Source organism: Stenella coeruleoalba (genome assembly GCF_951394435.1).
Source record: "Stenella coeruleoalba genome assembly, chromosome: 7".
Classification (NCBI taxonomy): Eukaryota; Metazoa; Chordata; class Mammalia; order Artiodactyla; family Delphinidae; genus Stenella; species Stenella coeruleoalba.
In genome coordinates, this window is record NC_137153.1 from 58,680,867 (window position 1) to 58,701,409 (window position 20,543).

Below are 20,543 nucleotides of genomic sequence, written 5' to 3' on the forward strand. Positions count from 1 at the left end.
GGCTGACAGGGTCTTGGTGCTCTGGCCAGGTGTCAGGCCTGAGCCTCTGAGGTGGAAGAGCCGAGTTCAGGACATTGGACCACCAGAGACCTCCTGACCTCACCTAATATCAATCGGCGAGAGCTGTCTCAGAGATCTCTGTCTCAACACTAAGACCCAGCTCCACGCAACGGCCAGCAAGCTCCAGTGCTGGACGCTCCATGGCAAACAACTCGCAAGGCAGAAACACAGCCCCACCCATAAGCAGAGAGGCTGCCTAAAATCATACTAACTTCACAGACACCCCAAAACACACCACTGTCGCCCTGCCCACCAGAAAGACAAGATCCAGCCCCACCCACCAGAACAGGCACCAGTCCCCTCCATCAGGAAGCCTACAGAAGCCACTGAACAAACCTTACCCACTGGGGGCAGACACCAAAAACAGTGGGAACTACGAACATGCAGCCTGCGAAAAGGAGACCCCAAACACAGTAAGTTAAGCAAAATGAGAAGACAGAGAAACACACAGCAGATGAAGGAGCAAGGTAAAAAGCCACCAGACCAAACAAATGAAGAGGAAATAGGCAGTCTACCTGAAAAATAATTCAGAGTAATGCTAGTAAAGATGATCCAAAATCTTGGAAATAGATTGGAGAAAATACAAGAAACGTTTAACAAGGAATTAGAACTAAAGAGCAAACAAACAATGATGAACAACACAGTAAATGAAAGTAAAAATTCTCTAGAAGGATTCAGCAGAATAACTGAGGCAGAAGAATGGATAAGTGACCTGGAAGATAAAATAGTGGAAATAACTACTGCAGAGCAGAATAAAGAAAAAAGAATGAAAAGAATTGAGGACAGTCTCAGAGACCTCTGGGACAACATTAAACGCACCAACATTCGAATTATAGGGGTCCCAGAAGAAGAAGAGAAAAAGAAAGGGTTTGAGAAAATATTTGAAGGGATTATAATTGAAAACTTCCCTAACATGGGAAAGGAAATACTCAGTCAAGTCCAGGAAGCCTGGAGAGTCCCATACAGGATAAATCCGAGGAGAAACACTCCAAGACACATTTAATCAAGCTATCGAAAATTAAATACAAAGAAAAAATGTTAAAAGCAGCAAGGGAAAAGCAACTAATAACATACAAGGGAATCCCCTTAAGGTTAACAGCTGATCTTTAAGCAGAAACTCTGCAAGCCAGAAGGGAGTGGCAGGACATATTTAAAGTGATAAAAGGAAAAAACTTACAACCAAGATTACTCTATCCAGCAAGGATCTCATTCAGATTCGATGGAGAAATTAAAACCTTTACAGACAAGCAAAAGCTAAGAGAATTCGGCACCACCAAATCAGCTTTACAACAAATGCTAAAGGGACTTCTCTAGGCAGGAAACACAAGAGGAGGAAAAGACCTAGAATAACAAACTGAAAACAATTAAGAAAATGGTAATAGGAATATATATATTGATAATTGTCTTAAATGTAAAGGGATTAAATGTGCCAACCAAAAGACATAGACTGGCTGAATGGATACAAAAATAAGACCCGTACATATGCTGTCTACAAGAGACCCACTTCAGACCTACGGACTGAAAGTGAGGGGATGGAAAAAGATATTCCATGCAAATGAAAATCAAAAGAAAGCTGGAGTAGCAATTCTCATATCAGACAAAATAGACTTTAAAATAAAAACTATTACAAGAGACAAAGAAGGACACTACACAGTGGTCAAGGAGTCAATCCAAAAAGAAGATATAACAATTGTAAATGTTTATGCCCCCAACATAGGAGCACCTCAATACATAAGGCAAATGCTAACAGTCATAAGAGGGGAAATTGGCAGTTACACAATAATAGTAGGGAACTTTAACACCCCACTTTCAGCAGTGGACAGATCATCCAAAATGAAAATAAATAAGGAAACACAAGCTTTAAATGACACATTACACAAGATGGACTTAATTGATATTTATAGTACATTCCATCCAAAAACAACAGAATACACTTCTCAAGTGCTCATGGAACATTCTCCAGGGTAGATCATATCTTGGGTCACAAATGAAGCCTTGGTAAATTTAAGAAAATTGAAATTGTATCAAGTATCTTTTTTGACCACAACACTATGAGACTAGATATCAATCACAGGAAACAAACTGTAAAAAATACAAACACATGGAGGCTAAACAATAAGCTACTAAATAACCAAGAGATCACTGCAGAAATCATAGAGGAAATCAAAAAATACCTAGAAACAAATGACAATGAAAACACGATGACCCAAAACCTATGGGATGCAGCAAAAGCAGTTCTAAGAGGGAAGTCTATAGCAATACAATCCTACCTCAAGAAATAAGAAACATCTCAAATAAACAACCTCACCTTACATCTAAAGCAATTAGAGAAAGAAGAACAAAACAACCCCAGAGTTAGCAGAAGGAAAGAAATCATAAAGACCAGATCAGAAATAAATGAAAAAGAAATGAAGGAAACAATAGCAAATAAAACTAAAAGCTGGTTCTTTGAAAAGATAAACAAAATTGATAAACCATTAGCCACACTCATCAAGAAAAAAAGGGAGAATACTCAAATCAATAAATTTATAAATGAATATGGAGAAGTAACAATTGACACTAGAAATACAAAGGATCATGAGAGATTACTACAAGCCAATAAAATGGACAACCTGCAACATATAGACAAATTCTTAGAAAAGCACAACCTTCTGAGACTGAACCAGCAAGAAACAGAAAATATAAACAGCCCAATCACAAGCAGTGAAATTGAAACTGTGATTAAAAATCTTCCAAGAAACAAAAGCCCAGGACCAGATGGCTTCACAGTGAATTCTATCACACATTTAGAGAAGAGCTAACACCCATCCTTCTCAAACTCTTCCAAAATATAGCAGAGGAGCAGTCCCAAACTCATTGTACAAGGCCACCATCACCCTGATACCAAAACCAGACAAAGATGTTACAAAAAAAGAGAACTACAGGCCAATATCACTGATGAATATGGATGCAAAAATCTTCAACAAAATAGTAGCAAACAGGATCCAACAGCACATTAAAAGGATCATACACCATGATCAAGTGGGATTTATCCCAGGGATGCAAGGATTCTTCAATATACACAAATCAATCAATGTGATACACCATATTAACAAATTGAAGGAGAAAAACCATTTGATCATCTCAATAGGTGCAGAAAAAGCTTTTGATAAGATTCAACACCTATTTATGATAAAAACCCTCCAGAAAGTAGGTACAGAGGGAACTTACCTCAACATAATAAAGGCCATATATGAGAAACCCACAGCCAGCATCGTTGTCAATGGTGAAAAACTGAAACCATTTCCTCTAAGATCAGGAAGAAGACAAGGTTGCCCACTCCTCACCACTATTATTCAACATAGTTTTGGAAGTTTTAGCCATAGCAATCAGAGAAGAAAAAGAAATAAAAGGAATCCAAATCGGAAAAGAAGAAGTAAAACTGTCACTTTTGTAGATGATATGATACTATACATAAAGAATTGTAAAGATGCTACCAGAAAACTGCTAGAGCTAATCAGTGAATTTGGTAAAGTAGCAGGATACAAAATTAATGCACAGGAATCTCTTGCATTCCTATACACTAATGATGAAAAATCTGAAAGAGAAATCAAGGAAACACTCCCATTTACCATTGCAACAAAAAGAATAAAATACCTAGGAAGAAACCTACCTAGGGAGACAAAAGACCTGTATGCAGAAACTATAAGACACTGATGAAAGAAATTAAAGATGGTACAAACAGATGGAGAGAGATATACCATTTTCTTGGATTGGAAGAATCAACATTGTTAATAGACTGTACTGCCCAAAGCAATGCACAGATTCAATGCAATCCCTATCAAACTACCAATGGCATTTTTCACAGAACTAGAACAAAAAATTTCACAATTTGTATGAAAACACAAAAGACCCCGAATAGCCAAAGCAATCTTAAGAAAGAAAAACGGAGCTGGAGGATTCAGGCTCCCTGACTTCAGACTATACTACAAAGGTACAGTAATCAAGACAATATGGTGCTGGCACAAAAACAGAAATATAGATCAGTGGAACAGGATAGAAAGCCCAGAGATAAACCCATGTACATATGGTCACCTTATCTTTGATGAAGGAGGCAAGAATATACAATGGAGAATAGACAGCCTCTTGAATAAGTGGTGCTGGGAAAACTGAACAGCTACATGTAAAAGAGTGAAATTAGAACACTTCCTAACACCATACACAAAAATAAACTCAAAATGGATTAAAGCCTAAATGTAAAGCCAGACAGTATAAAACCTCTAGAGGAAAGCATAGGGAGAACACTCTTTGATATAAATCACAGCAAGATCTTTTTTGACCCACCTCCTAGAGAAATGGAAATAAAACCAAAAATAAACAAATGGGACCTAATGAAACTTCAAAGATTTTGCACAGCAAAGAAACCGTAAAGAGGAGAAAAAGACAACCCTCAGAATGGGAGAAAATATTTGCAAATGACGCAACTGACAAAGGATTAATCTGTGAAATATACAAGCAGCTCATGCAGCTTAAATATCAAAAAAACAAATAATCCAATCCAAAAATGGGCTGCAGACTTAAATAGACATTTCTCCAAAGAAGATATACAGATTGCCCACAAACACATGAAAGGATGCTCAACATCACTAATCATTAGAGAAATGCAAATCAAAACTGCAATGAGGTATCACCTCACATCGATCAGAATGGCCATCATCAAAAAGTCTACAAACAATAAATTCTGGAGAGGGTGTGGAGAAAAGGGAACCCTCTTGCACTGTTGGTGGGAATGTAAATTGATACAGCCACTATGGAGAACAGAATGGAGGGTCATTAAAAAATGAAAACTAGAAGTACCATACGACCCAGTGATCCCACTACTGGGCATGTACCCTGAGAAAACCATAATTCAAAAAGAGTCATGTACCACAATGTTCATTGCAGCACTATTTACAATAGCCAGGGCATGGAAGCAACCTAAGTGTCCATCGACAGATGAATGGATAAACAAGATGTGGCACATATATACAATGGAATATTATTCAGCTGTAAAAAAGAAATGAGGGCTTCCCTGGTGGCGCAGTGATTGAGAGTCCGCCTGCCGATGCAGGGGACACGGGTTCGTGACCCGGTCTGGGAGGATCCCACATGCCGTGGAGCGGCTGGGCCCGTGAGCCATGGCCACTGAGCCTGCGCATCCGGAGCCTGTGCTCCGCAACGGGAGAGGCCACAACAGTGAGAGGCCCACATACCGCAAAAAAACAAAGCAAAACAAAACAACAACAAAAAAAGAAATGAAACTGAGTTATTTGTAGTGAGGTGGATGGACCTAGAATCTGTCATACCGTGTTAAGTAAGAAGGAGAAAAACAAATACCATGTGCTAACACATATGTGTGGAATCTTAAAAAAGAATGGTTCTGATGAACCTAGGGCAGGACAGGAATAAAGACTCAGATGTAGAGAATGGACTTGAGGACACGAGAAAGGGGAAGGGTAAGCTGGGATGAAGTGAGAGAGTGGCATGGACGTATATACACTACCAAATGTAAAATAGATAGCTAGTGGGAAGCAGCCGCATGGCACAGGGAGATCAGCTCGGTGCTTTATGTCCACCTCGAGGGGTGGGATAGGGAGGGTGGGAGGGAGACACAAGAGGGAGGGGATATTGGGATGTATGTATATGTATAGCTGATTCACTTTGTTATACAGAAGAAACCAACACAACATTGTAAAGCAATTAAACTCCAATAAAGATGTTTTAAAAATATAATTTCCAAAAAATTAGAAATATGACTTTCATAAAGATATAAAGTGAACGTGTAGAAATTTCATTTAGCCTATCAACGAGGAAAACAGTGAGGTGGTAAACTGATTCTCCGGGTATTTGTGGAACTGGGTATTTATAGGCTTAAAACAAAAACAGTGTTAGATTAAGATTGCTAGGCTACAGGTAAAACTGGATAGTGTCCTACAGGGCTATAAAACTAATCATTGAGGTTTTCTCACCATTCCGAAATCTGCAAGCTAACATGTCATCTCACAGTATCTGGTTTCTAATCTCATAGTAAATAGAAAAGTCTCAAACACAAGGAAGTTCTCCTAGAGAATTCAGGAATCCTTGGGAGGATTTGTGTAACAACATGCAGTATGACCTGCAGAGATATGCCGCCACCTCCTCACCCACCCACTCTCCACTTCTGCCCAACTGCCTTAGCTCCAAGTTTTGGATGTGTTTTATTAACATTGAAAAAAAGACTTCGGCGTTAAAGAAATCTGAGGGTGAATCTCACTTCCGTCACTTGCCAGCTGTGTAATATTGGGCAGGCAGTTACCTGCGACTGGATTTGCTTGCTGCCAATTGGGAGGAGCTTTTGTAAAGTGCCTGACACATGATAGGCACTCGTTAAGTCTTAGTTCTTCTCTTTACCTTTCCTTTTTCTTAAGTGAAAAAAGTTTACCCTTTGTCTGGCCTTCAGAGACAAAGTTTTCTTCCCCTTGATAAGTGGAATATTTATAAATGGAATGGAATATTTGTAAATGGAGTATTTCCTGCCTTATCAATAAACAAAGGATGTCACGGTCATCAACGATTGCAGCCCTCCAATGTGAGCGGGTGAGCCCTGAGGAAACTCAGGGCTGAAAAGAATACCTGCCATCTAGCAGCCATCAGAATGAAGCCACTCCCTGCGGTGAGCCCTGAGGAAACTCAGGATGTGAAAATACAGGATACTGGCCACAGATATCTGAGGTGCACATCAAAGGAATGATTTCAGCGAGCCCAGACTCTTGCATTTTCCCATATATACAAAAGCGCTAAATTCTTTAACTTGAGATATCTGGTTTTCTTTAATTAACAATAATCTTTTGCCATTCCAGACTACCTGCCCTTTGTTGCAAAACTCCTATATATCATGGCTCCTCCCCTCGCCTCCTTGGAGCAGTTTCTCAGTTATCTGAAATGCTGTCTCCTGGGCTGCAGTCCTCATTTTGCCCCAAATCAAACTTAACTCGCCACTCTTACGTTGTGCATTTTTTTAAGTCAATACCCTCCCTCCCTTCCTCCCTTCCTCCCTCCCTCCCTCCCTTCCTCTCTCCCTCCCTCCCTCCCTCCCTCCCTCCCTCTCTCTCTCCCTCCCTCCCTTCCTTCCTTCCTCTCTCACTCTCTCTTTCTCATCTCTCGTTTATTAGAATAATATCCTAGAACTCTGGTGGATTTTTTCCATTACTAAGAGAGGCATTCTCTTAAATTTTTATTATTCATCTAAGTGGAAAAAAATAGATTTTTAAATTAAAAATTAAAAGATTCTTTTTTAATTAAAAAATTCCACCAGCTTTATTGAGATGTAGTTAACCTATAACATCGTGTGAGTTTCAGGTGTATAACTTGGCGATTTGATATATGCATATATTGTGAAATGATTACCATAGTAAGGTTAGTTAACACATCCATCACCTCACATAGTTATAACTTTTTGTGTGTGTGATGAGAACTTTGAAGATATACTCTCTTAACTACTTTCAAATATGTAATGTAGTATTGTTAACTCTGGTTACCACGTTGTACAGAATGCTTTATTTAGAGAACCCTCTGCATATGACAAAATGGAGAGATGTTCCTCAAGTGAAGATGATTTCTTACTGGATATAACTTAGTGTTTCTTGTTTTGAGGTGGGGATGGGGGTATTACTTGTTTAAGTGTAAATATTATCCTTGTCTCCTTTTAAAAGGAGAACTGGCTTTCCGAGTTATCCTTTCTGAAGCCCACTCAGTATCTCAGTGTCTGCTGTGAGCTGCTCTGGGTTGAGGTTTGTGAGGAAGGGGTTGGATGCACAGAAGCTCCGAGGGGCATGCTCTCTGCATTTCCCCTTCCTGGTACAGGTCAGCCCAGGTGGGGTTAAGGGATGGCAGAGGGACCATGAGCTGGTGTCTGGCACAGGTAACAGGTCATCACTACCAGAGCTGTATTCCTGGAGAGTATTCGTCTCTCCCCTTCTCCACAACCCCTCACATGTGGGACACTGAGCTGTGATTCAAAATGACAAAGTCTTCTGATATTGTTCCAATCACTAGTTTCTGGAGAGTGAGGAGTAAGAAAGAATTGCCCTTGACTGTGCCTCCCTCACAGAGTATGGTATTAATATAGATCAATAGGTCAGGGATCCCACATTCTAAACTCACTTCTGCCACTACTTATAATGTTGTTTCTTCTTTTTCGTATTTACATTTTTTTTCCTTTCCTGCCTAAATGCAGAATCAGTATGTTGTATACATTGTTCAGTATTAATGGTCACATGAGGGAAAAGGTCTGTAACCCTCCTTCCTCATTTCTGTGTCCTATCTGTAAATGAGGTGATGTGATCAGTGCTTTGATGGTCCAAGCTCAGTTCATTCATTCATTAGGCAACATGTAGCTGTTGAGCAACAGCTCTGTGCCAAGCCCTGGCGGTTTCTCTGTAAACATGATAAATGAGAACCTGCCCTAATGGAGATAGATTGTAACCAAGAAAACAAATAAGATGATTAGAGGCTATGATAAGTATTATGAATGAAAGAAATCAGATGATGGGAAACTATAAGTAAGCTGCTATTAGTACTTTTAATTAGCATTATCAGAGGTGGTCTCTTTGAGGAGGTGGCTTTCTGAACTGCAAATGGAAGGATGAGAATGAGTCAGTCATAGGAAGAGTTGAGTGAAGAACATTCTAGGAAAGAGAGACAATGCAGAGAGGTGTGGGATGAATTTGGCTTGTGCACGGACCAGAAGGACAGACCTTTGGCTGAAGTGGAGTGAGTCTGGTGGGTGGAGAGGTGGACAGAGGCTGGCAGGGTCATTTAGGGCTTTGTAGATCATGGGAAGGAATTTGGGTTTATTCTAAGTGCAATGGAAAGCTTTTAAAGCGGTCTAAAGCAGTGGAATGGTATGAGCTTATTAAAAGAAGGGAAAGGAAAGAATAACTGCGGCTGTTGTGTGAAGAGCTGAATGGCAGATGTCAGGCTTGGGAGTAGGGAGACCAGTGAGGTCCTGGTGCTTGGCTGTGGCGAAGGTGGTAGGGATGTGAGAGAAGGAGGCCTTGAAGGTTTGACTAGGTTATGGTGGGTCCCAAATCCCTGGATGAGGAGCTTGGATTTGATTTTTGCAGCTGTGAGGGAGCTTCGAGTGTGAGTGTGAGTTTGTGAGTGAGTGAGTGTATGTGTGTTTGTGTATGACTGTGAGTTTAGGGGTGAGACTGAGTGTATGAGCCAGTGTGTATGAGCGTGGGGTGCATGTGTGGATTTGTGAGCAGATGTGAGTGTGTGTGTTATGTGTGTATGTGTGTGTGTTTGGGTTTTTCTCCTGTTGCAGATTTTGAACAGGCCAGTGGCATGAAGGAAAGGGCTGCCCTGTACGCTACAGATAAAGGCTGCTGACAGGGAGACTTGCTGGGCGGGTAGTGGAGTTAGACGTGACACGAAGGCCCAGACGTGCTAACGTGGCCAGCCATGGAGAAAGAGACGACTGAATCGGGCAGGTCCTGTTCTTTGTTTTATTCTGCTCTGGGTTGGATGAGAGTGAGGAGTGAAGACCCCACTGAAGGAGTCACATTCTCTTCAGATTCGCCCAGTCTGATTGCTGGCTGAGTAGCTTACTCGTCTTATTAGTGACAAAACCAACCCTAAATTAAACCTCACTTAAATTCACGTGTTGGTTTCTCTGAAAGGAATGCCATTAGTAAGAGTTAAGTGGAATGGTTCTACTGCAGCCCACCCAAACTGTCCCCACTCTGCCTTGAGAGGTGCGCGCGCGCACACACACACACACGCACGCACACACACATATGGGGAGTACACACACATGGGGAGTACACACACATGGGGAGTACACACACACACAAGACACATTGGGAGTACACACACACACGTTGGGAGTACACACACGGGGAGTACACACACACACACACGGGGAGTACACACACACGGGGAGTACACACACACACAGGGAGTACACACACAGGGAGTACACACACGGGGAGTACACACACACACACACATGGGGAGTACACACACACGGGGAGTACACACACACACACACGGGGAGTACACACACACGGGGAGTACACACACACACAGGGAGTACACACACACATGGGGAGTACACACACATGGGGAGTACACACACACACAAGGGGAGTACATACACACGGAGTACACGCACACATGGGGAGTACACACACACACACGGGGAGTACACACACACACACACACACACACACACTCTCTTTTATATTTAAATTTCTTGATTCTTGAGAAACTCATTGTGTTTTTTGTTCCCCCCCAGGATATCTTTGAAGATGCCTTGGAAACCCTCTCTGTGTAAGTAGTAACATAATGAAAAAGTATGTAGTAGAGAAAAATTGACGGTTTTCTTATAAGAAATGTAAATATTTCTTCTCATTTTTTTGAATTTTTTGAGTGTAGTGGCTATTGTTGGAAAAATTCACTTCTTCATAATTTAACAGTTAGGATGTGATTAAGCTTAAGAAAGGATCTGTCTAAAGTTACTATCAAATATATTTTTGAGTCTTATTTCTTGTAACCTTAATTAAACTAAAATGAAAGAAAAAATGTTTTCCAACAAATTAAATTTTATTTGTTTATAGCTAACCCTTTTACATCTTGCCCATATTTATTTACATGGTTAGCCTCATATTGTAGATTTTTGCTTTTGGTTTGCACTTAGTTTTATTATAAGCGTTTCCTATAAGCCTACATAATTTTTGTAATGATTTTAAATGACATCATATGAGATCAAATGGAACATCGCAATTTACTTATTCATTTCTCCTTTGTTAGACATTTAGTTTTTCACTGGTTTAAAAACTTAAAACTAAGTAGTGAACATTTTGATGTGTATAGCTTTATCATATTTTTGAATATCTCCAAAAGGTTAAATTCACCCATGTAGAATTATTGGATTAAAAGGGATGAATATTTTTATTCTTAATGTGATATTTCTCAAGTTGCCGTTCTGTGTTAGTTAGCTCAGGCTGCCATAATAAAATACCATAGACTGGGTGGCTTTAACAACAGAGATTTATTTTCTCACAGTTCTGGAGTCAGAGATCAGGGTGCCAGTGTGGTCAGGTTCTGGTGAGAGCTCTCTTCCTGATTTACAGATGGTCACCTTCTCGTCGTGTCTTCACATGGCAGAGGGAGAGAGAGCGAGAGAGCAAGCTTTCTGGGGTCTCCTCCTATAAGGGCATTAGTCATGAGGGCCCCCCTCTCAAGACCTGATCTAAACCTGATTATCTCCCAAAGTCCTCATCTCCAAACACCATCACACTGGGGATCAGGGCTTCAACATGTGAAATTTGGGGGAACGCTATTCAGTCCACAGCACTTTCAAACGAGTTTCACCAGTTTGCACGGCTGTGAACTGCGTATAAGTGAAGTGGTTTAAAATGTAGCATTATCATCCCTAGGTATTATTTGAAACCATTTTGCTGCTTAAATGATACCTAATTGTTTTGTCTTAAAATTTTTTTCTGGGAGTTCCCTAGTGGCCTAGTGGTTAGGATTCTAGGCTTTCATTGACGTGGCCTGGGTTCAATCCCTGGTCAGGGAACTGAGATCCTACAAGCCATGTGGTGCACACAACCCCCCAATTTTTTTTCTTATAATCATTGTTTAGTCCATTGCATTTCCTTTTGTATGAATTCTAGTCTTCTTTTGCCTATTTAACTTTTTTCTCAATTTTTTTTTACATACTTATGAACTTTAAAATTTATATACACCTTCATACTTTGTCCTATTTGCTACAGATACTTTCCCTTAATTGCTATTTTTATGTTAGAGTTGCAAATTTTTATATTGTCCAAAAGTTTTAGTGTTTATGTCATTGAATGTGTATGTGAATAAAAAACTTAATTGTGATTAGGATTTTAAAAAATAACCTTTCTACCGTGCAATAGTTTCAGATTTACAGAATTATTATGAAGATAGTGTGGAGAGTCCTGTATATCCCACACTTGTTTTCCCTATGATTAATTTCTTACATTAGAATGATACATTTGTCACAATTAATAATCTAATACAGATACATTGTTATAACTAAAGTCCATACTTGATTCAGATTTCTTTAGTTTTTATGGAATATCCTTTTTCTGTCCCAGGGTCCCATTCAGGACACCACAGTACAATCATTCATTCTGTCTTCTTAGGCTGTGCTTGATTGTGACGGTTTCTCAGAGTTTCCTTGGTTTTGAGTACTGGTCATTTGTTTTGTGGAATGTCCCTCAGCTGGGATTTGTCTGGTTCTTTTTCCTCATAATTAGACTGAGGTCATGTGTTTTTGGGAGGAAGATCACAGACCTAAAGTATCATTCTCATCACATTATATCAAAGATACATGTTATCAACCTGGTTTACTCCTGTTGATGCTAAACTTCATCACTTGGCTTGAGATAGGGTTTGTCAGATCTTGCCACTGTAAAGTTTTACTCTTTTCCCCCCCTTCCCTTTTCATACTGTACTCTCTGAAAGATAATCTACTTGTGTAATTTAAAAAATGACTTTTAAGGTGAGTGCATTATTTGCCATCCAGAAATCTTACTCAGCTCTGCTGTGGCTTCTCCGCCCTGAGCGTTGGCAGGAATTGAGCTTGGGCGGCCTGGTAGACTGAAATCTAGGAGGTAGAAAAGGATCTGACTGTGGGGTGGGTGACTGGAATTCACCAGTGGAAGCACTGCTGTTCCCAGTGAGAAGCTAGAACACTCGACACACACCAGAGAGGGGTTCAGGTCTTGGAGATGAAGACAGGTCAGACTGATGTAATTGACATGACCGATGGGTGGCACACATTAAAACTTGTGTTTCTTTGAGCTTTCAGTGGCTGCATTAGACTGGCAGTGGCTTTACCTTTGGGTCTGAAAGGCGTTGTCAGCAATTTCTAACACCTATTAGTTTTTATTTTATTTATTTTTTTTATAGCAGGTTCTTATTAGTTATCTATTTTATACATATTAGTGTATATATGTCAATCCCAATCGACACCTCTTAGTTTAAAAAAAAATCAAATTATAGGGAAACAAAAACCGTCTGAACTTGACTTGTGATTTCTGGTTTTCCAAGTAAGGAGCTTGAAGTTGCCACTTTGTCCTAACAACAAGTAAAGAGGTAAACAGACTTGGAAATTCTACAACTCATTTTGCATCCATAAGAAAGGAGAGGTACACAGAAAATCACTGCTCCCAAGCCTGGAGGGACAGAAGGGCAAATACAGGGAGTCATGGTGTACAGAGTTGAAGCCAGAGCAGGGGTGGGAAAATGTCACCTATGATCGACGAATTGCTCGGGGTTCAGTGTGAATAACTCTGGGAGTTGAGAACCATAAGGAGACCCACTCATATGGAGCCCCTCCACCCCCAATGTGAAATTTGCCTCCAGCAGCTGTACCAGATTTATACAGTAAATGGAGGAGGAAAATCCCTTTGGGCTTCCAGTAGGGTGAGAAGAAAAAGAACCATTCTGAAATACATCAGAGTTTACTGTTCTTAACAAGGCCTGCCCTCAGGGGAGAGTAGTTAACCAGAACTTAACTGACCCTGGGGAGCTCTAGCCCACTCTGGCCATCCTGTCCCATCTAAGAGAGAAGAAAAACTGAGAAACACTTGAGAAGTTCCCAGTCCAGAGGCACAGGCTCCCTAAAAGACTGAGACCTCATCACAGGTCGATAGAATGCTTCCCCTCCCCTATGCCTCACCACCACATGACCACAGGCCTATTTATAACAGTTCCTTTTATCATGTACATCATGTTTAACTATCAAGAGATTACAAGGCAGACCAGTAGGCAAAAAACACAGGTTGAAGAGACAGAGTAAGCGTCAGAACCAGACGTGGCAGGGATGTGGGAATTTAAAAGAACTATGGTTAATATGCAATGGGCTCTATGGAAGAAGTAGAGGGACTGTAGGAATAGATGGGTAATGTAAGCAGAAAGATGGAAACCATAAGAAAGAACCAAAAAGAAATGCTAGAGATCAAAACACTCTAACAGAAATGAAAAATGCCTTTGATGGACTTATTAGACTGGACATGGCTGAGGAAAGACTCTCTGAGCTAGAGGCTGTAGAAATAGAATCCTGAACAGAGTGGAATAGAATCCTCAAAAACTGAAAAGCAAAGAGAACAAAGAGTGAATAAAACAGAACAGAATATCCAAGGACTGTGGGGCAACTACAGCAGGTGTAACATATGCATAATCGGAACATCAGAAGGAGAAGAAAGAAAAGAACAGAAGAAATATTTGAAACAATAATGTCTGAGAATTTCCACAATTAATGTTAGACACCAAACCACAGATCCAGGAAGCTCAGAGAACACCAAATAGGATGATGGTCAAAAAATGACCTCTAGGTACGTTATTTGTAAACTACAGAGAATCAAAGATAAAGAAAAAATCTTGAAAGAAAAAATACACCTTACCTATAGAGGAGCAAAGGTAAGTATTACATCCAGCTTCTCCTCAGAAACCAGGCCAGCAGAAGAAAGTAGAGTGAAATGTTTGTATTGAGAGAATAAAACCATCAACTTAGAATTCTGTACTCTCTGAAATTATCTTCAAAAGTAAAGGAGAAATAAAGACTTTCTCAGGTGAACGAAAACTGAAGCAATTTGTTGCCCATAGATCTGCCTTGTAAGAAATATTAAAAGAAATGCTATAGAGAGAGGAAAAATAAATATGGGTCAGAACCTGAGATCTACTTAAGGAAAAGAAGAACATCAAAGAAGGAATAAGTCAAAGTAAAATAAAACATTCTTTCATATTCTTAATTGATCTAATAGATAACAGTTTGTTGAAGATGATACCAACAGTGTATTTGGTTATATATGCTTATGTTTATATCTTATGTATATATACATGCTTATGTATGTTTACATATAAGTGAGATGAATGACAACAATGATACAGGGGTGGGAGGGAGGAATTAGGATTATTTTGTTATTATAAGGTACTCATACTACCTGTGAAATGGTATAGTGTACTTTAATGTAGACTTGGATTTGTTGTAAATCTGTACTGCAAACTCTAGGGCAACCACCAAAAAAAAGTAAAAAAAGAAGTAAAGCTGATGTGCTAAGAAAGGAGAGAAAATGGAGCATATAAAATGCTCAATTAAAACAACATAAGGCAGAAAAAGGGTAGAAGACAAGAATAGGAACAAAGAACAAGGGCAACAAATAAAAAACAGTAATGAATATGGTAGATATTAATCCAACTATATCAATAATCACTTTGAATGTCAGTGGTGTAAATTTACCAATTAAAAGACATTGTCAGAGTAGATCAAAAAACATGGTCCAACTATATGTTGTCTACAAGAAACCCACTTTAAATAAAAGACACATGTAGAGTAAAAGTAAATGGACGGAGAGAAATATACCATGCTAACACTAATCAGAAGAAAGCAGGAATAGCTATACTAATTTTGGACAGAGCAGACTTCAAAGTAAGGAAAGTTATCAGGGATAAAGAAAGGCATTACATAATTGACAGAGGGGCCAGTTCTCCAAGAAAACATAACAGTTCTTAATGTGTACGTACCTAACAACAGAGCATCAAACTACGAGAGGCACAAACTATATACAAGGAGAAATAGATGATTTTGTTATCATAGTTGGTGACTTCGACTGCCTTCTCTCAGAAATAGATCCAGCCGGGAGAAAATCAGTAAGGTCATAGCTGAACTAAAAAAAAGAAAATCCTGAACTTAACCCAACTGAAGTTAATTTAGATCCCTATCTCATGCCAACGCTAAAATTGCTAGCCCAGTAGTCCAATGCCATTTGCTAAGTCTGTGAGTAAAAGAAAATTTATGTTTGATGCCTACTTTATCAAATAATACCCTCATTAAAATAATAATGCTGTGTTTCTGGGCTTTCTGTTTTGTTCCTTTGACCTTTATGTCTGTGTTTGCACAAAAACTGCTCTATTTATCTGCTTTAGATGTTTCGATATTAGTATGACTGGTTCTCAGAAGAATAGCATCCAAAAGTGCCCCATGTGATCGAGATGTTTTTGATTCATGACTATCAGAAACCCATTGTGAACTCTTAAAATGTGGAATTCTTGGAGGCTTTGTATGTCTTAGCTTCTTTTTTTTTTTTCTTTTTTTTTGCATTACGCGGGCCTCTCACTGTTGTGGCCTCTCCCGTTGTGGAGCACAGGCTCCAGACGCACAGGCTCAGCGGCCATGGCTCACGGGCCCAGCCGCTCCGCGGCATGTGGGATCTTCCCGGACCGGGGCACGAACCCGTGTCCCCTGCATCGGCAGGCGGACTCTCAACCACTGCGCCACCAGGGAAGCCCTGTCTTAGCTTCTTTTATCCTATTGTCAACCATATTACAGTTTTCTTCTCATCTTGAAAACAATAGTTTTTTAATGCTATCTCACTTTCTTGTTATCTAACATTTTCTTTTCCATTCATTGCCTCTTTCAGGCTGTCTTCAGCTTCATTTATCTGCTGTTGCCAGCATTTTTTTTACTTCCAAATTTAACTTCCCTGTCCTGCTCAGTTTACCAAACCCAAAGGTTTACCCATTCTAGAACTTGCCTTGTTCTTTTAGTTTTCTGATGTGCATTATTTCTTGTGACACCTAAGACTGTTTTCTTAAACAGTTTTGTGTTTCCTTTTCAATGTTGCCAAAATGTCCCTGGTACTTGCTTCTCTCACCTTAGTTGTAGCAACACATAATAGTAATGCTTTACCTAACTGAGAACCTTACCTCTTTGAGATAGAGCCCAAAGCTGGAAAGGGTAGCCAAAGTGGGTATTAGAGCCCATGCTCTAAAAATCTTGCCCTTTACTTGTAGTAGAGGATTCCATCCAGAGTCTATTTACAATGAATGTAAGTAGACTTATGCTTTTTGGCATAATTTTGCCAGAGTTCTAAGAGGTATGCTGAGAGGATGGTTTTATTTATTTATTTTTATTTTTAAATTTTTTATATCTTTATTGGAGTATAATTGCTTTACAATGTTGTGTTAGTTTCTGCTGTACAACAAAGTGAATTAGCTATACGTATACATATATCCCCATATCCCCTCCCTCTTGAGCCTCCCTCCCACCCTCCCTATCCCATCCCTCTAGGTAGTCACAAAGCACTGAGCTGATCTCTCTGTGCTATGCAGCAACTTCCCACTAGCCATCCATTTTACATTTGGTAGAGTATATATGTCAATGCTACTCTCTCACTTCGTCCCAGCTTCCCCTTCCCGAGGAGGTGGTTTTAGAAGCCAGTTTGTTGATAGTAGCAAAAAATGGCAGGGAAAGAAGAAAGTAAATATGACATACAGTCATAGAACTCCAAAGCACAGCAGTATGGTTTTACCTAGCTTAGGTGCACACAACAAGATGTACCTTTCTGGTGAGTCAAGCCCTTGGACTTGACAGGTGAACTTGAGCACCAGTCTCAGTTGCCATTTACTGCCTGGGAGATCTGGGACAGTTTCTTTCTTTTTCTTTCTTAAAAAAAATTGTTTTTGGCTGCTTTTGGGTCTTCATTGCTGTGTGCGGGCTTTCTCTAGTTGCAGCGAGCAGGGGCTACTCTTTGTTGCGGTGCGCGGGCTTCTTGTTGCAGTGGCTTCTCTTGTTGCAGAGCACGGGCTCTAGGCATGCGGGCTTCAGTAGTTGCAGCATGCAGGCTCAGTAGTTGCGGCACGTGGGGTTCAGTAGTTGCAGCGCGCAGGATCAGTAGTTGTGGTTTGTGGGCTCTAGAGCACAGGCTCAGTAGTTGTGGCACACGGGCTTAGTTGCTCCACGTCATGTTGGATCTTCCCAGACCAGGTATCGAACCCGTGTCCCCTGCATTGGCAGGAGGATTGTTTTTTTTTAAATTAAAAAAAAAATTATTTTTAATTTTTTTAAACATCTTTATTGGAGTATAATTGCTGTACAGTGTTGTGTTAGTTTCTGCTGTATAACAAAGTGAATCAGCTATATGCATACGTATATCCCCATATCCCTTCCCTCTTGCGTCTCCCTCCCACTCTCCTCATCCCACCTCTCTAGGTGGTCGAAAAGCACCGAGCTGATCTCCCTGTGCTATGCAGCTGCTTCCCACTAGCTATCTATTTTACATTTGGTAGTGCATATATGTCCATGCCACTCTCGCACTTTGTCCCAGCTTACCCTTCCCCCTCTCCATGTCCTCAAGTCCATTCTCTATGTCTGCATCTTTATTCCTGTCCGGCAGGAGGCTTGTTAACCACTGTGCCAGGGAAGTCCCTCTGGGACAGTTTCTAAGTCTCAGTTTCTTCATCCTCTCACAGATTTATTGGGAAGATAAAATGAAATTTAATTTAAATGTGATAATGGGTATAAACACGTAGTAGGTGCCCAGTAAATATCGGTAGTATACTACTCCCCCACCTTGGATGCTGTTAATCTCCACTGAGAAAGGCATGTTCATATTGCTGTCTCTGAGACATTGGAAAAAGTTTAAATTATATCTAGTATATTCTATTTAAGAGGGTAGAGACTTGTGTCACATATGTTAAGAAAATTCCAAAATGACTAAAAATGTTTTCAAACAGCATTTGAAAGTTAGTAGGATGTGCTTCATTCACAGGGAAAGCTCTCTTGGATGTTTCTCTTTATTCCATAACATAGAGTGTGATGTTACTGTACTATGTCTCCTGTATTACTGACCCTTTCTGAAATTAAAAATATTACTGAAGTAATCTGTTATTCAAGATTTTTCTTTTAAAATATTATGTATGTTTTCTCTCTGATTACAAGTATATGTTAATTGTAAAAAAAAATTCTTCAGTTGTTTTTTATGTGAACTTTTATTTTGTCCTAATTTCAGGGTTTGCCAAAATTTCTCTCGTTCCCTCTTATTAAATTTACAATGCCACGACATTCCTCTTGTGATACATTAGCTGCTGAAATCAGTAGAGTTCTTTTTCCATATGCTGATTGAACCGCATATTTTGGTTTTATATTTTGGTTTTATGTGCAGGTAGCAACGCTTCCACCTCTCTGTAGCAGGATGTGGTCCTCTTGCCAACCTGGTGATTAATTTCTTCCTGTGAATACTTTCTCCTGAATTTCTAATGAAAAGATGCAAGTGAACAGATGAGGGAGACCTTAAAGTATTTCCACAAAAGAAAATTATCTCCTACTCTCCTTTTCTGCTTAATGAATTCACCACCACAGATGTAGGTTTTCGTAGTTCTGGATCTTTGTGGTAACAATTGTGTTATTTTAAGTGATTAACTATTTGGGGAAGTTGCTAGATTTACAAGCTGGTAGATCGTACTGGAGGGAAAATTAGAGATTTTTTTTTTTATAAAACAGTTAGTGGGACATTGAACATGTCCTTTCTAAAAATTAAAAAATTGTTTATGAAGTTTCTGACTTGTTTAGCATAGGAGGTAATCTCTCAGGGAGGAACCGTACATTAGACCCATCTCATGGCCTATAGAAATTTGCTAGAAGATTAGCTCTGCCTTAGTCTCTGGCTCCCTGATTTAACAATTCCATACTGGTATGTGCTTCTTGGTGCTCTGATGACTGGGTATCCTTCTTGCCCACTGTTTGTACACAACTACCATATCTGAAAATGTAGTGGTGGGTATGAAGTCTGTTCATGAATTAAGTGATATGACATGTGAAGAATAAATAAAATATTCCAGGGTTTCCAAAGAGCTGTTTCTGGTTGGGAGATTGGAGTGGCTGGCATTGGTTTTGGGTTTTGAGAGATACCAGGGTTACTTGGGACACCTGTGGACACAAGAGATTTCGGGTCACCATGGATTCCTGGCTTCCGTTTAGTGAGGAGAGTAGACTCACTGCTTGGAATCAAGTGAATTGGTAGTGTTTTCAATTAACCTCTTTCTCATCAAAACCACAGTGGGCCATGGCACAAAAATCTAATTAACTGGGGGGCCTGGTCGGGTACTACTTAATCAAGATTTTCTTTTTATGATAGTTTAGAGAAGTCAGAGGAGACATCAAATTTATGTGCAAAGACTGTTAGAGCAGATTCAGGTTTAATATGTTTTCACCAGTGATCTCTTAATATTCCATAGTACCTCATTAAAATTTTGAATTTATCCTTATATAGAAATTCATAGGTGTTTAATCAAGTCCCGAGGCAATGGGATGTGTGTGTTCACGTACAGGAACTACAGTGAATTTGTTCTTACGTCTAGAAGTTGAAAGAGGCAGACGTTTTTAGTCAGGTGATAAGAAGCTTACAGTAGAATTAAAAATATTTTGTAGTGTAGCTTTTCTCATGGATTTCGTCCTTCTTCACACCTTCTCTTTTGAACTACAAACTGTAGATTAGAATGAGGTAAAGCTTTTAAGGCAACTCCCCCCCCCTCGCCCCCCATCAGTTTAGATCAGTTAATTATGGTGTAATAATTTTGTCTGTTTTAAGGTTATCTAGGGTGATATTCGGTGAATGACAGTTGAAAAACATCCAGTTAATATTTTTCTTCATAGTAGTTAAATT

General features: G+C 39.7%; 1 protein-coding gene across 4 annotated transcripts in view; it reads left to right on the forward strand.

Moving 5' to 3' along the window:
• Positions 1 to 20,543, forward strand: part of TTC39B (tetratricopeptide repeat domain 39B) — a 136,872-nt gene that overhangs the window by 27,207 nt on the left and 89,122 nt on the right. For all 4 annotated transcript variants that reach the window (XM_079926358.1, XM_079926357.1, XM_079926355.1 and 1 more), the window contains exon 2: positions 10,358 to 10,392. In XM_079926358.1, coding sequence (XP_079782484.1) covers positions 10,358 to 10,392 — 35 coding nt within the window. The remainder of the gene's footprint in view (positions 1 to 10,357; positions 10,393 to 20,543) is intronic.